General features: G+C 44.1%; 2 protein-coding genes across 20 annotated transcripts in view; one reads left to right on the top strand and one right to left on the bottom strand.

The window, feature by feature from the left end:
• The window catches only part of PAPLN (papilin, proteoglycan like sulfated glycoprotein), a 64,234-nt gene extending 57,444 nt beyond the window's left edge, over window positions 1-6,790 (top strand). For 3 of the 4 annotated variants that reach the window (XM_039536631.1, XM_039536629.1, XM_039536630.1), the window contains 4 exons: window positions 625-752; window positions 1,311-1,419; window positions 2,748-2,923; window positions 3,767-6,790. In XM_039536631.1, coding sequence (XP_039392565.1) covers window positions 625-752; window positions 1,311-1,419; window positions 2,748-2,923; window positions 3,767-3,927 — 574 coding nt within the window. In that variant the 3' untranslated portion in view covers window positions 3,928-6,790. Of the gene's footprint in view, window positions 1-624; window positions 753-1,137; window positions 1,281-1,310; window positions 1,420-2,747; window positions 2,924-3,766 lie in introns of those variants that run through there. The other variant, XM_039536632.1, reaches the window with a different exon arrangement.
• A 949-nt stretch (window positions 6,791-7,739) lies between these two features.
• Window positions 7,740-12,349, bottom strand: part of NUMB (NUMB endocytic adaptor protein) — a 119,038-nt gene continuing 114,428 nt past the window's right edge. For all 16 annotated transcript variants that reach the window (XM_039536645.1, XM_039536636.1, XM_039536639.1 and 13 more), the window contains one exon: window positions 7,740-9,678. In XM_039536645.1, the coding sequence (XP_039392579.1) occupies window positions 8,978-9,678 (701 nt within the window). In that variant the 3' untranslated portion in view covers window positions 7,740-8,977. The remainder of the gene's footprint in view (window positions 9,679-12,349) is intronic.

The raw sequence follows: 12,349 nt of genomic DNA, 5'->3' as shown, positions 1-12,349 counted from the left end.
CTAATGATGGAGCCAGGCCTTGCACTAGCTTATAATTATGCCATCCAATCAGGGAATAGAAACAATACCATGTGATTTCAGGTGGCATGGCCCACAGTTTAAACTGTGACCATCATTCTCAAGTGAATAGCTGTGGTGAATAATTCACCAGTGATCCAAAGGCTGAAATTTATTCATATGCAAGATTGCCACATGTTGTCATTTGATCAACCAAATTAGTGTAAAAAAAAAAATCACATTCTGTGGAGAATTCACAGAGAAAGGGGATAAATTTACCTGGTTAAGTACAAGGTATTAGAACATTTAAGGGGAACGTGAAGAGTTACTGATGTCACCTTGTAGTAGCTTTCCCCCAGAGGGTGGAGCTGAGCATTCTCTGAAGATCACAACACTAGGATATATTTTTGTGTAGTGGCTGAGTGATTTGGTGGCACAGTTCCCCTTATTGCTAATTGGTGTCACAGCCCACTTCAATCTTTGTGGTGGTGCTGCTGAATGTTTGCCCAGAGGGTGTTAGCAGAAAAGTTGCTTAAGACCTCACCTGCAGAGCTGCTGCTAACACCATGACCGCAGACTCCCTCTCCCTTCCCAAAACTCAGGGAAATTTGTGGTTTTTGTCCCCAGGCACAGGCAGCAGTCAGATGGAGCCCTGCTGATCAGTCGTGTTGGCTCTGAAGATGCTGGCTTCTACACCTGCATCGCTTCGAATGGCCGTGACCAGAATCAACGGCGGGTCCAGCTTCGGACTCTAGGTATCAAAAGGAAGAAAAGGCCCCACTGTATTTTTAGATTATTAAAAGAAGGGAGTGGGAAAGAGTGTAGAGTGCCCCAGCTGAAGTCATGGATTTGGCCTCTGTAGACCCTACCCTGTGTTAGTCATGTCACATTCAGGACTAGGCTAGGAGAAAGGGGTAGTTATATTGACTGCTTCCCCAGTGGCTGTAAAGTCCATATGTGACTAGAGTAGCTGTAGCTACAGTGTGTAATTATGCTGCTGGGTTCTGAGAAGAGCTGCTGACTGTAGGTTCACAGCTGTAGCCTAGTGGTTCATTGAAAGGATGGTAGTGTGGACAAGATTTCAGCAGGGGTGCAGAAGAGAAATCAAGGGGATTCCCCTTCTCCACCCCTGTCCCACAGGCTAGTCCCCAGCTGGAGGAATAAAGCTGGCTGAGGGCTCAGGAGCCTGCACAAGTGTTGGTTGAGTATTTAAAGCCACAGTGGAAAGACTTTTTTCTTATGAAGGAATGATCCTACCATCACTGGCAACATAGAAGGGTCTTCCTGCTATTGATGATCTTCCCCCTGCCCAGGAGAGCTGAGGATCACAGGTCTGCTGCCAAGCCTCACTGTGTCTGAGGGAGAGAATGCCCAGCTCCAGTGCATGGTGGCAGGCAACAATGTGAATGTAAGATGGTCAAGGTGAGCAGTACAACCCTTGGTAACAGTATTTCCTGTCCCCCTTTCCTCTCTGAATGGTGTCATTTATCCCCCACTCTGGGCAGGGTCCAGAACCTCCATGAAATATTAACACAGGGCAGGCAAACAGGCTCTCAGAGCCTCCTGCAATATCTCATACCCCTGTGATTGAGTCTTCCCCAAAGTAGGACAGGAGCATCCTGCAACACATCCAGGCTCTGCTGAGCCATAGAAGAAAGCAGATTCTAGAGCTAAGGAGCCCGTGCGGAGAAGTTCAGATCCTGGCTAGATTAGAAGACTCTATGATGGATAATAGTGATGTGTTCCTCAGCAAGAAGTAGAGTAGGAAGAATTGAGAGCTTTTGTCAGACCCTTTAATACTTTAATGTCCAGCCAGGCTCCTAGCTCCACTGGAAGGAGCCATACCCCATCTTCCTCCATTCATGGCCCCCTGCCCCTGCCAATTATGGGCAGGGAAGAATTAAAGATCAATTAAAAGGGGAAAAACATGCTACCCCCACTCTTTTTTTTGCCCTGTGTTACAAGATGTATTTGATAAAATAACTTTGTGTGTATTTTTTCTGCTTAAAAACCAGTATCATTGTGCTGGTGTTCTTGGTGGAGGACCTAGAGCAGTGGGGTGGCAATGAGCTTGGTCCTTAATTGAAGGGGCAGGGCTGTTGAATCTATAACAAAGATTTTCTTCCATGCGCGTTAGGTATTTGAAGTAACAAAACAAGAAACACAGTGTTAAAGTCTGAATAAAACTCACCCTTTTCAGTGAATCAGGTTTCATTTAGTTTGAGTTCATAACTCTACTATTCTCCAGTCCTGTATAGAGTATTCCAGGAGAAACAGCTTAGCCAATATCTGACTTTCTACAGTAGAAAACAAGCACAGTCTTTTGGATCTTCTTGAAAAAGTGGCCAATACCCCATTCTTCTACTCCCTTTACACCTAGCTGCCTGGGTCTCATGCTCAGAAGGGGCCTTGAGGAGAGTATGAGACAGCAAACAGCAGGTACCACAGCTGATCACTGCTAGCCAACCACTTAATGCCATTTGAGAATGGAGAGAAGCAGAGATTTTACAGAGCATGCTGCTGTCTCTTCCTCACTTTGGTGGATTCAGGCTTTAAATACACCCATAATTATAGGGCCCTTGGCATGGCAAAAGAAGTGTTTACCTTGATTCGCTATCTTAGCCTTTCAAAAGAAGAGATTACAGAGATTCTATCATTCACCTGAAAAATGAGTCAGTTCAAGTGCCAAAGGAAGCTTAGGCCCTCAAACTCTTATTGTAGTAACTGGCAGAATGGGCTTCCCACTACAGGAATGGAGTTCCAATGCGAGCAGATGGTCACCGCATCCACCTGTCACAGGACGGAAGCCTGATTATAAACAACGCTCGGGCCAGTGACGAGGGATCCTACACATGCAGTGCCTACAGGGGGAGCAACTCTGTCAGTGCCAGCTCTGAGGTGAAAGTGATCAAGAGCAGGCCTGAAGGTAAGACTAGTTCTTCCCTCTTCTCCCCCAAAACATCACCAGGCCTTGTGTGGTTGCTGTCTGGATTCATTAATACATTATTGTTCCACTTCTAGGCCGGTTTTACTTTTCTAATCAGTCTCTTTCATAGTTTGGGTACCTTAGAAAAAACTATTTGTTCACTTGCCTTTGCAGCCGTCCGAGCAGGGTTCTGTGCTGGCCCATCACCCACCTCTCTCTCCCCTAACTGCTCACAAGGGGAGTAGCAGGACTGTACATTCTGTTCCAAACTCTGCCACCAGTTTGCTGCTGAACTCACATCAGACCTGAGCATCAGTTCCCCCAGCTGTGAAACAAGGATGATTAATTTCAGGAGGGAGCTGGGAGGCTTAAATCATTAATGCCACAATGTTCAACTTGGGCAACCAGAAGTTGGCTCCTAAATCCATATTCAGGCACCTATAAAAGACACGCCTGATTTTCAGGAGGTGCTGAGCACCCACAACTCCCTGTGCTTCTGGTGGGAGCTGTAGGTGCTCAGCAAACCAGGCCACCTACTTGGGCTCTAGAAATCCTAAGTTAGATACCAAACTGAACAGTTTTGAAAGGTAGCAAAGACTTGCTTACAGTGTCAGCATGGGGAAGGCAGGAACATGCTCTCGCCTAAGTGCTTATGGTGTTTAAAGACAAATTAAATCCTGACTCTAGCCAAAGCTCAGTTTATCTGCCGGGACCTAATTATGCTTTTAGAAACATAAATGTGTTTGTCAGAAATTATGCTACTAATGTGAGGCACTAAACAGGCACTGATGCTCCTCCCCCATTTAACCTGTCATTCTCCTCCTGCCATTTGTTTTGCTGCAGCTGTGGACCTGACCAGCGAGTGTGTTGACCAGCCACACCTTGCCAACTGTGATCTGATCTTGCAAGCCCAGCTCTGCACTAATGAGTATTACTCCAGCTTCTGCTGTGCCAGCTGTTCTCAGTACCAACCCCAGGCCAACCCTTCTCGCCACCAGGGATGAGAATCAGCTCTAGCCCAGCTCCCAAGAGAAGGCCGCCTAGGACGATTACTGGACAGGAACAGGGACTTTGTCCTTTTTACTCCCAAAACACAATCTAGGAGCCTCGCTCTGATCATAACTCAGGTGGGCTGTTTTGCCAATATATGAATGCTACTCAGTGTAATTGTTCAGAAGCAGCAGAAGCGCCACTGTTCCAAACACATCACATCCCCTTGTTTTTACACACATGCTTTGCTGTAACAGCACCTGCCTTCATTCACAGAAGAAATGCTAAGAACCAAAGAATCCTGTTAGGCTTCTCTAAAGTGACAGGCACTGTGAAAGAGAGGGAGACACACTTCATGCAAGCAAGAGAAAGCTTTCCTAAAAACAAAATCTGTGAGCCACTTGGAGAAAGACAACCACCATCCAGCTAATGCCCTGAATCGTGAGGCTGCATAGACAGTGTGGTGCGCACTGAAGGGGCCAGAACATATTACATGTAAACATGGTGTTCCAATCCCATGACAGCCTCCAATGTTTCTCTAAGGCTATTTCTTCCACCCTAACACACTTTACAAACAGAACTCTAGGCACAGGTCATTTCAGCCTCCACTGAAACATGGCCAGTTTTGGGAAGAAACAGCTATTACTTAACTGCTCACAGCAACAGGGGCATTTCAGGTGGGCCAAGGCCCTGTGCTTTAACCATCCCTGCACTTAGAAAAGCAGGGTCCTGGTTTTTATAATTAGCACCATGCTGGTGCTTAGTGCAAAGATGACTTTCTGCCAACTGACTCACCAGTGCTTTAGAGCTCTGTCCTTGCTTAACTGCCAAGAGACTACATGTCCTTTAGGACTCCACCCTCTCGGAGCTGTGGAGGAAGTCATTCCATCAGTGTGGTACTACAGGTAAGGAATTCCACATACAGTGTAAATAAAACAGAAGCATTCATCATTCTGTGACCAACAAAGGGTGCCACCATCAAATGCATACACAGGACTGTGAAAGAAAACTAAGGTGCCTTGCTCAAGCCAAGACAGGGTAACATCCCAAAACAGAATTATTGCCTCCTATGTTAGTGTATTAGGTTTAAAGCTTCCTCTAGAGAGTTACTGGCTTATATAGCACCCTCTCCTTGTTCCAATGTGCCTGCTGTAACTTGAGTGAGCTGGTCAGCTACACCACTACACAGTATATTCCAGCATGTGTAGAGGCCCAACCTACACAGCGTTACTCAACCTTTGGTATTTCCTTTTTGATTCTATGCTGGGCCCTGAGGCACTGCTGTTCCCTCCCATCCAACTGTCCATACTCTGTGCTGCTGAGACCATTTTATTAGCATAAAACTGGATTTTGGTCAGTTCAATTGTCAATATGGGTTGTGGTGAATGTGTGCTGGGTACATGCTGAGGTCTAAACTAGTCAATTAACCTAATAATCCATAATTTGCTAGGAAAGAGTCTCTCTTTTCTACTCTTTAACAAGGTTGAGCAATATTTTACTGTAGTGTATCTATCTCCTCCCATGCAGGGTACTAAGCAAAAGTACCCTGCAACAGGACATTCTTTGCTCCTGTATAAGGCAGCATTGAAGTCTGCATTCTCTTCCTAGCCTTGTTCTGTGACATTAGGCAAATCCCAACTCTTCTCTGCCTCAGTTTCTCCATTAGTGAACTAGGGATACCACCTGCCACACAGGAGTGCTCAGCACTTTGCTGGTTTGCAGTCAACAAGAAAGCATGCAGAGAAATATAAATTAGTGAAATTCAATTCCTAAAGCTCTCAATATTCAGATTCCTCTTTGCTGGCTGTGCATGTGCTCTACAGAGCAGCAGGAGGAGAATAGCACTAGAGGCTAGTCCTGCCCCTTCTGATTTACCATTGCAACGCCCTGAAGCAAACATATAAAGAAAAGTGAATGAAACACAGTTATAGTGATGGAACTTGATCTGAAACTGAGTGATCACCACATTTCCCACAGGCTGAGTTGAGGACGATTTACCAGTGTAACAATTTCTATAGTATAGTGTTTAAAACACGTTAGCAAGAGTCAACCTTTGGTTAAGTTATACAATGTTGTAGCACTCCTGTAAGTGGGCAGCTCCTGCAGCACAGGATAAGTTCCACTTGAAGTAAAGGCGTTTTTGCTGGTTAAAGCAGCTGATGTCACTGCATCTAGTTTTGATGAAGTGGAGTCAGTTACGTTACGTTGATCATACTATCTCTTCACTGTATAAAGATGGATGGTGGTCAATTTCAGTATAGATATTTGGAAGCAGCTGTCCAGATTTGATTTTTCAAATACAGTTTTATACTCTGGCTCTTTTCAAATGGATTCCTAAATACACCTGTTACTTCACACAGTTTTAAAAAGACATATAACCACCTTACAAAATGAATGAAGATGTCCTTTCCCCTACCCATTTTATTCTCTATTTGAGAAGTACAAGATTTTGCTGAAGCTTTAATTGTATAGTAACCAAATTAGCAGGCTGTTTACTTCATAATTTCTAGAGACAGCCCCAAAAAGTAAAGTATGTTCACTGTTCAGGGAAGAATGTTAGTGGACTGTAGGAAGATCATATTCTGCTTGGACTGACATCAAATGGTAGGTGTAGCTGTATCAGACAAATCTGAATGTTGTATTCCCCTTGATTGTGGATATCTACAAGAGGAATGAAAAGTTACATGTATGATAGCATTTGTATTTGATGTTGCAGAAAAAGCTGGGTCACTGGTTGAGGAATGGTAATGCTCATGGTATTAGACAATGCAAAGGCCAGAGTTAATGTTGCACGTCCAATCTTAAACTCAGCATTGCCTGACTTGAGTGCTTAGCCATGCAACTTTAAAATAACACGATAAACAGACTTAGCAAGTGCTACTTTTTGTTTTGTTTTGTTTTGTTTTAAGAGAAAAGCCAAGTCTTGAGGAACATGGCCTAGAGCTAGGGTGGGTCTTACCTCAGGGACACATCGGGTTGTAGCAGTCACAGAAAGTACCAATTTATTTCAGTGGAAAAATAAAAGCACACGTTCCCTTTACCTAGCCTTAGTGTTTGAGACTAAACCTCTCATCATTCAAGATACAAATTATTGGATTCAGCAGAATGATGGAGTTTTTAGAAAGGGAAATAAGAGCCACTGTTGTACTTAGCTTTCCCTGTGCAGAGAGGCTATGCACATTCACTAACTCCCTTACTGCATCACCACTCACCTTAATAGCATAGGCAGCAGCTTACATATTTGTGGAATATAAAGAACCTCAGAAAAAAATGGAGACTAGTAAGAGCAGCAATTGATTGCCTTCTCCAAGGGCTGCCAGGATCTTCATGTCTTTACATTGGGAAAGAGAAGAGAAGGTGGTTTTTCTCTTAACCATTCTGTTAATGACACAGCAAGACTAATAGCTTTGGACATAACTGCCATGGAACAGAAGGGTGTCATCACTGCTGAGTCCACACCATGGAAGCAAATAAGCGCCTAAGACATTTACTCTGATATGTCAAACAGTGATGCAAATCAAGGATCTCACCAGGCAGTGAAAAATACTACGAGTCTGATTTTCAGAATACTCAAAACTTCACATGAAGTAAATGAGAACCTTGGGTGCCCAGCACATTTGAAAATCAGGTCCAAGAGCTCTAGGTAACCACTTTTAATAGTATGTAGTAAATATGAGAAAAGAAATTTAGCTGTTGAAAGAATCAATATTTTGTTTGGCTTCTAAGCCTATCAGGCAAGTAAGGGTATGAACTGAGTGCATAGGCTACAAAGAAAGTGTGCAGAGGGAGAAAGGGTATGAAAACAAAGAAAACTTTGCAAAATGCAACCGTTTCTACCACCAACATTTATTTCTGTTAAAGCAGATTATAAATCATCATCATCATCAGTACAAATATATAACTTACTTTTGCTTGTAAGGCCAAAGTTTAAAAGTAAAGTTAAAACGAGATGGATTTCACAAGTCACCAGAGGCAGAACTTGGAATTGCTGCAGCCCTAATCACAAGGTTTCACAAAAACAAAAGTTGAAAAACAAATCTATTGAAAAAACACAAAATGGGTTCCTGGGTAGCCCCAGATTGTAGATATGGTTACAGTAAATCACAGTAGTGTTAAAATTGATAGGATTAAGACAAGGAAACTGCAGCAATACATGAAAGAAAATATACATATTATATAATATTTAGTTTGATTCAATTAAAAAAGACAATAGAATTTCCCCATGGTTTTCAAACCATGGCAATACTGTATTTTTTTTTATTTAAAACTACTATATAGTGACTTTATTGGTCATGACTCATGATTGTTGTTGCAATATGCCACTTACAAATGAACTGATACAAGAACAAGCTAGGGACCCATCTCCTCCCTCCCCCGCATATTACTTACAATAAGAATCAGTGATAAATCAATCTTATGTACAATTTCTTACATCCCACCCCTTTTTACCTTTGGCAAGATTACTTACAACTCATACAGCTTTTAATAGCCAGAACTATTTAAAATATTCTAAATGCATAAAAATAAAGATTTTGGCTTTATTTTATTCTTTATATATATAATATTCGCTCTGTTACTCAAAATGGAAGCTCAACTTTTTCCACAAACAGCTTTTGCTGGGAAGTTGACAACTCCACCCTCTCCTAGTACATCCGACAACTCCTTTCCCCACCTTAGAAAACTTTGCTTCCTCTTTCCTCCAGGGGAACGTTCACGATTCACAGAAAAGTAGAAAGATCTTAAAGACAAAGGGAGATCATTTGATTTTCATCATACAAGATCTCTTGATGTTCGAGCAAATGGGCTTCAGGGCCCAATCCCCACCTCTGATCTGTTACACTTCCTCTGCCATTTAGCTTTCCAAGGGGCGAGGGAGTGCAGAAAGGGGTGTTTCCATTATTCCTTTTTAATAACTGCATAATGGGTTCATCATAGGTTTCTCCTCCCCATGACTGCTCCCTCTTCATTTGTAGGGACCTTTTGGGTTTATCAAAATGTACTGATTAGAAATAGTCCTCTGCTCCCTCCATCCTAGCACACAATACACCCAAGCCACAGGACTGTTTAAAGTTCAATCTCAAACGTCTTCTGTAGATCACTTGAGAAGGGGTTAGTTGGAGATGGGTTAGTGCGCTGCTTCGACTTGCTTTCTAGTGCTGCCCACTGTGCTTCAAATGGATCTACCTGGTGGGCAGATGCAGGAGGCTGGAACTGCTTGTCCTCAGTGGCCCACTTGCCACTGTCAACTCCATTGAAAGCTGCGGAGCCATTGTGCTGAGCAGGAGATTTGAAGAAGGGGCTGGCAGTAGCATTGTTGGTTTCATACTGGGGGAATGTCTGCTGTTTGACAAGACTAGGTGACTGATGGGGATGGGATGCTGGAGTGTGACTTGCCGTTCCAAAAACATTGGCTACCATCTGAGAAGGAGTGATTCCAACCACAGGCACACTGGGAGCAGAAAAGGTCATTCCGTTTGCTACAGTATACGGCTGAGCAGGCATAAATGCTGGCTGCATTGGCGGTACCACACCAACTGGCACTGGCTGAGGTGCAACAAAGGTGTTCACTGGAAAAGGTGTTGCTGGCTTGGAAGCTGCAAGGGGAGGCTGTACTAGCAGCTGTGGGGCCGCTGGTGGTGGCTGCTGGGCTCTGACAGTCTTTGATACCTCTTCCAACCAGCGGTCTGCCTCTGAGGGAGTGCGTCTGTGAGTCATCTGGAAGAGACTTGGTGAAGCCGCACCTGAGGAGGTGCTCCATTCAGTACCTGGAAAGGAAAACATGGTGAAGTCATTAAAACATCAGTTTGCCAGCTACGTTCATCTCCTTATCAAAGCTAGTCAAAGGGTTCCAAAGATGTGTACTCAAACGCAGCCCCAGGCTCTCAACCCCCACAGCTTGTGAGGATGCTGCAATCTCTGCAAGCACATTTTTGTATCCAACTCGCCACGCATGTTGCTCTACTATGTTCAACTCAAGTGGAAACTGACCTCTTCAGAAACTGGAAAGTAGGCTCTGGGGAAACTGAAAGGCTTGGGGTGGTGGGAGTGGGGAGGAGAAGAATTCTCTTGTTCCAGAAGAGATTTTATCTAATAAATTTGCCACTAGCACTCCCGTCACCTCCATTCAGGAGGGGACACTGGCAGCACCAAAGCAGCCTTTTACAGTAGAGCTCTGATGTTGGTTATCCAACAGGGGGGAGAGAAGGAAGGTCAGAGGCAAGCAAGAAAATGTAGCACTACCTTCCCTTACTACTTGCTCCTACTTTGGTATAGGAAATGGCAATTTAAGACTTTCCTGTTCAGTGCCGAATAGCTTTTGAACATGGCAGTCAGGCCTGGTGGACTCTTAGACCTTGTCTACACTACAAAGTTTTGTCAGCAAAGGTTATGCTGCTTTAATTAAAACCTCTGTTGCATGTCCACACTAGTTCCTTGGGTTGGCTGAGTGCATCCACACTAGCAGCTCTTGCATTGACATAGAGAGAAGTGCACTGTGGGTAGCTATCCCACTGTGCAACTGGCCGCAGGGTGTGTTGGGAAGGATTTGCAATGCCTCACAGGGCAGGTACAGCATCACATGATGCAGGTTTCTCAATCCCATCATTCCAGAGGCATCCTTCTAGATTGCCAGCCACTTTTCAACTGAAGTGTGTGGGTGGGGGGGGAGAGGAGGGGAGAGGAGAGGAGAATGGCTGACAGACCTATCCTGAGGCAGGGGGAGGGGGACACCCCCCCACATCTGCCCCCAACTTTGCTCAGCATAGCAGTCTCTTCTGAAGTAGCCCATTCTGCCTATGGTTCTATGATTCCCACCGAGTTCTCCCACAGCCTCCTTGGCTGCCAGGAGTGGCATCTAGCTCTGTGAGCTCTCTGTGCTGAGGAATGTCAAAGCAGCACAGCAGTCCCTCCCTCCCCACCCCCAGCAGCAGTCTGCCTGCACCTGTGTTCCTAGTGTAGGACAGAATAGGAGCATCCCAATGATTTGCTCTTTGTTCCCTAAATGGAGCAACATGCTCAGCTGTCAGATACTTCCCCTTTGAAATAGAGGGTGGGGAGGAGGGCGCATGCCTGCAGGGCAGCAGAGTTCAAAACAATGAGCAACGCGGTCATGGCAGGCATTGTAGGATACTGATGGAGGCCAGTTATGTCGACAAAACAAACAGTGTCTACACTGATGCTTTGTCACTTTAACTTTGCCACAAAAAGCCCTGTGCCTCTTGTCAAGGTGGTTTTGTTTTGTCAGCAAAACAGCAGCGTTTTGCTGCCAAAAGTAGCTCTGCAGTGTGTACGCCTCTCCTGTTTTGTCAGCAAAAGGCAGCTTTTGCTGACAAAACTTTGTAATGTAGACAAGGCCTTAGAATTCAAGCTGTAGCTGCTATGGTGGTAGCAACAGTATCTTTGGGGTTTTTTTTTTTAACTTAAATTAGCAGGATCACAAAATCTCTTTCCTATTCTTTATCTTGTCCCTCATTTTCCAAAACTATTTAAGCAATTGTGAATAGTGCTAGCCTGGAAGCCTTGGGGACTAAAGTCCTATTCATCAACAGAACATGTAGATAACGGGCAACTATACGAGTTCTCTTGACTGCCTATTAGCCCTGGGCTGGGAGGAACCATTCCAGTTGGATAAAGATGGTAAGTCTGTCGCATAGCCAATTCAAGCCTTGGTCTTTCTATTTACAATCCACAAGGGTGCGGATAACCTGCCTACTAGAAATCCTGGCCACTCAGACCAACCACCAATTGCACATGGTTTTTAGATGTCAATAAAACTTTAGCATTATAAACTGAGGCCAGATTAGAATCTGGGACCTAGCAACAAAATGCTCTGTCCCCCAGTGACTAAGACTGAACTTGTAACAAATTGCATTATTTAGGGGAGGGTTCTCGGGGGGAGGGGAATATCCTTGCTCTGATGGATTTTAGGATTTTTACAGGAGGTTGGATCTGATGGGACTAGGAACACTTTAGAGCGTCTCCTAAGGTACTCATTTTCCATTACCTAAATGTGGGATTGCACATGTATTTTTAAAATAGTAGACAAGATACACACTCTTTGTATTGCGTATATACACTCAAACCTTTGGGATGTGTATTTAACAATTTGCAACATTCAATAAAATAGTTAAACTGTACTTACTATGACACCCTTGTTTTGTTCTTCTTTCTCTCCCTTCCTTCATCTCTACTCTTCCCTTACTCTTTTCCCACATAATTCAGTCTGTTAACCTCTGTCTAATTTTTCTGAAATGTTCAATTCTCAAGATTTCAGTTTATTTTCCCTGGCAGTTCAACTTTTAACTCATTTCTCAACACAGTTTAGATTCCATGTCATTTCTCCCTCCTCCCATGTTCTTCCTTTCTTCCCTTCTCAAGTTCCCCTCATCCCCTTCTTCCTCTCCCCATGCCAACTTTCCAACCATGAAGGAAAGGGGA

This window comes from Mauremys reevesii, linkage group 4, assembly GCF_016161935.1.
Source record: "Mauremys reevesii isolate NIE-2019 linkage group 4, ASM1616193v1, whole genome shotgun sequence".
Classification (NCBI taxonomy): Eukaryota; Metazoa; Chordata; order Testudines; family Geoemydidae; genus Mauremys; species Mauremys reevesii.
This window is presented reverse-complemented; position numbering and strand designations above follow the sequence as displayed.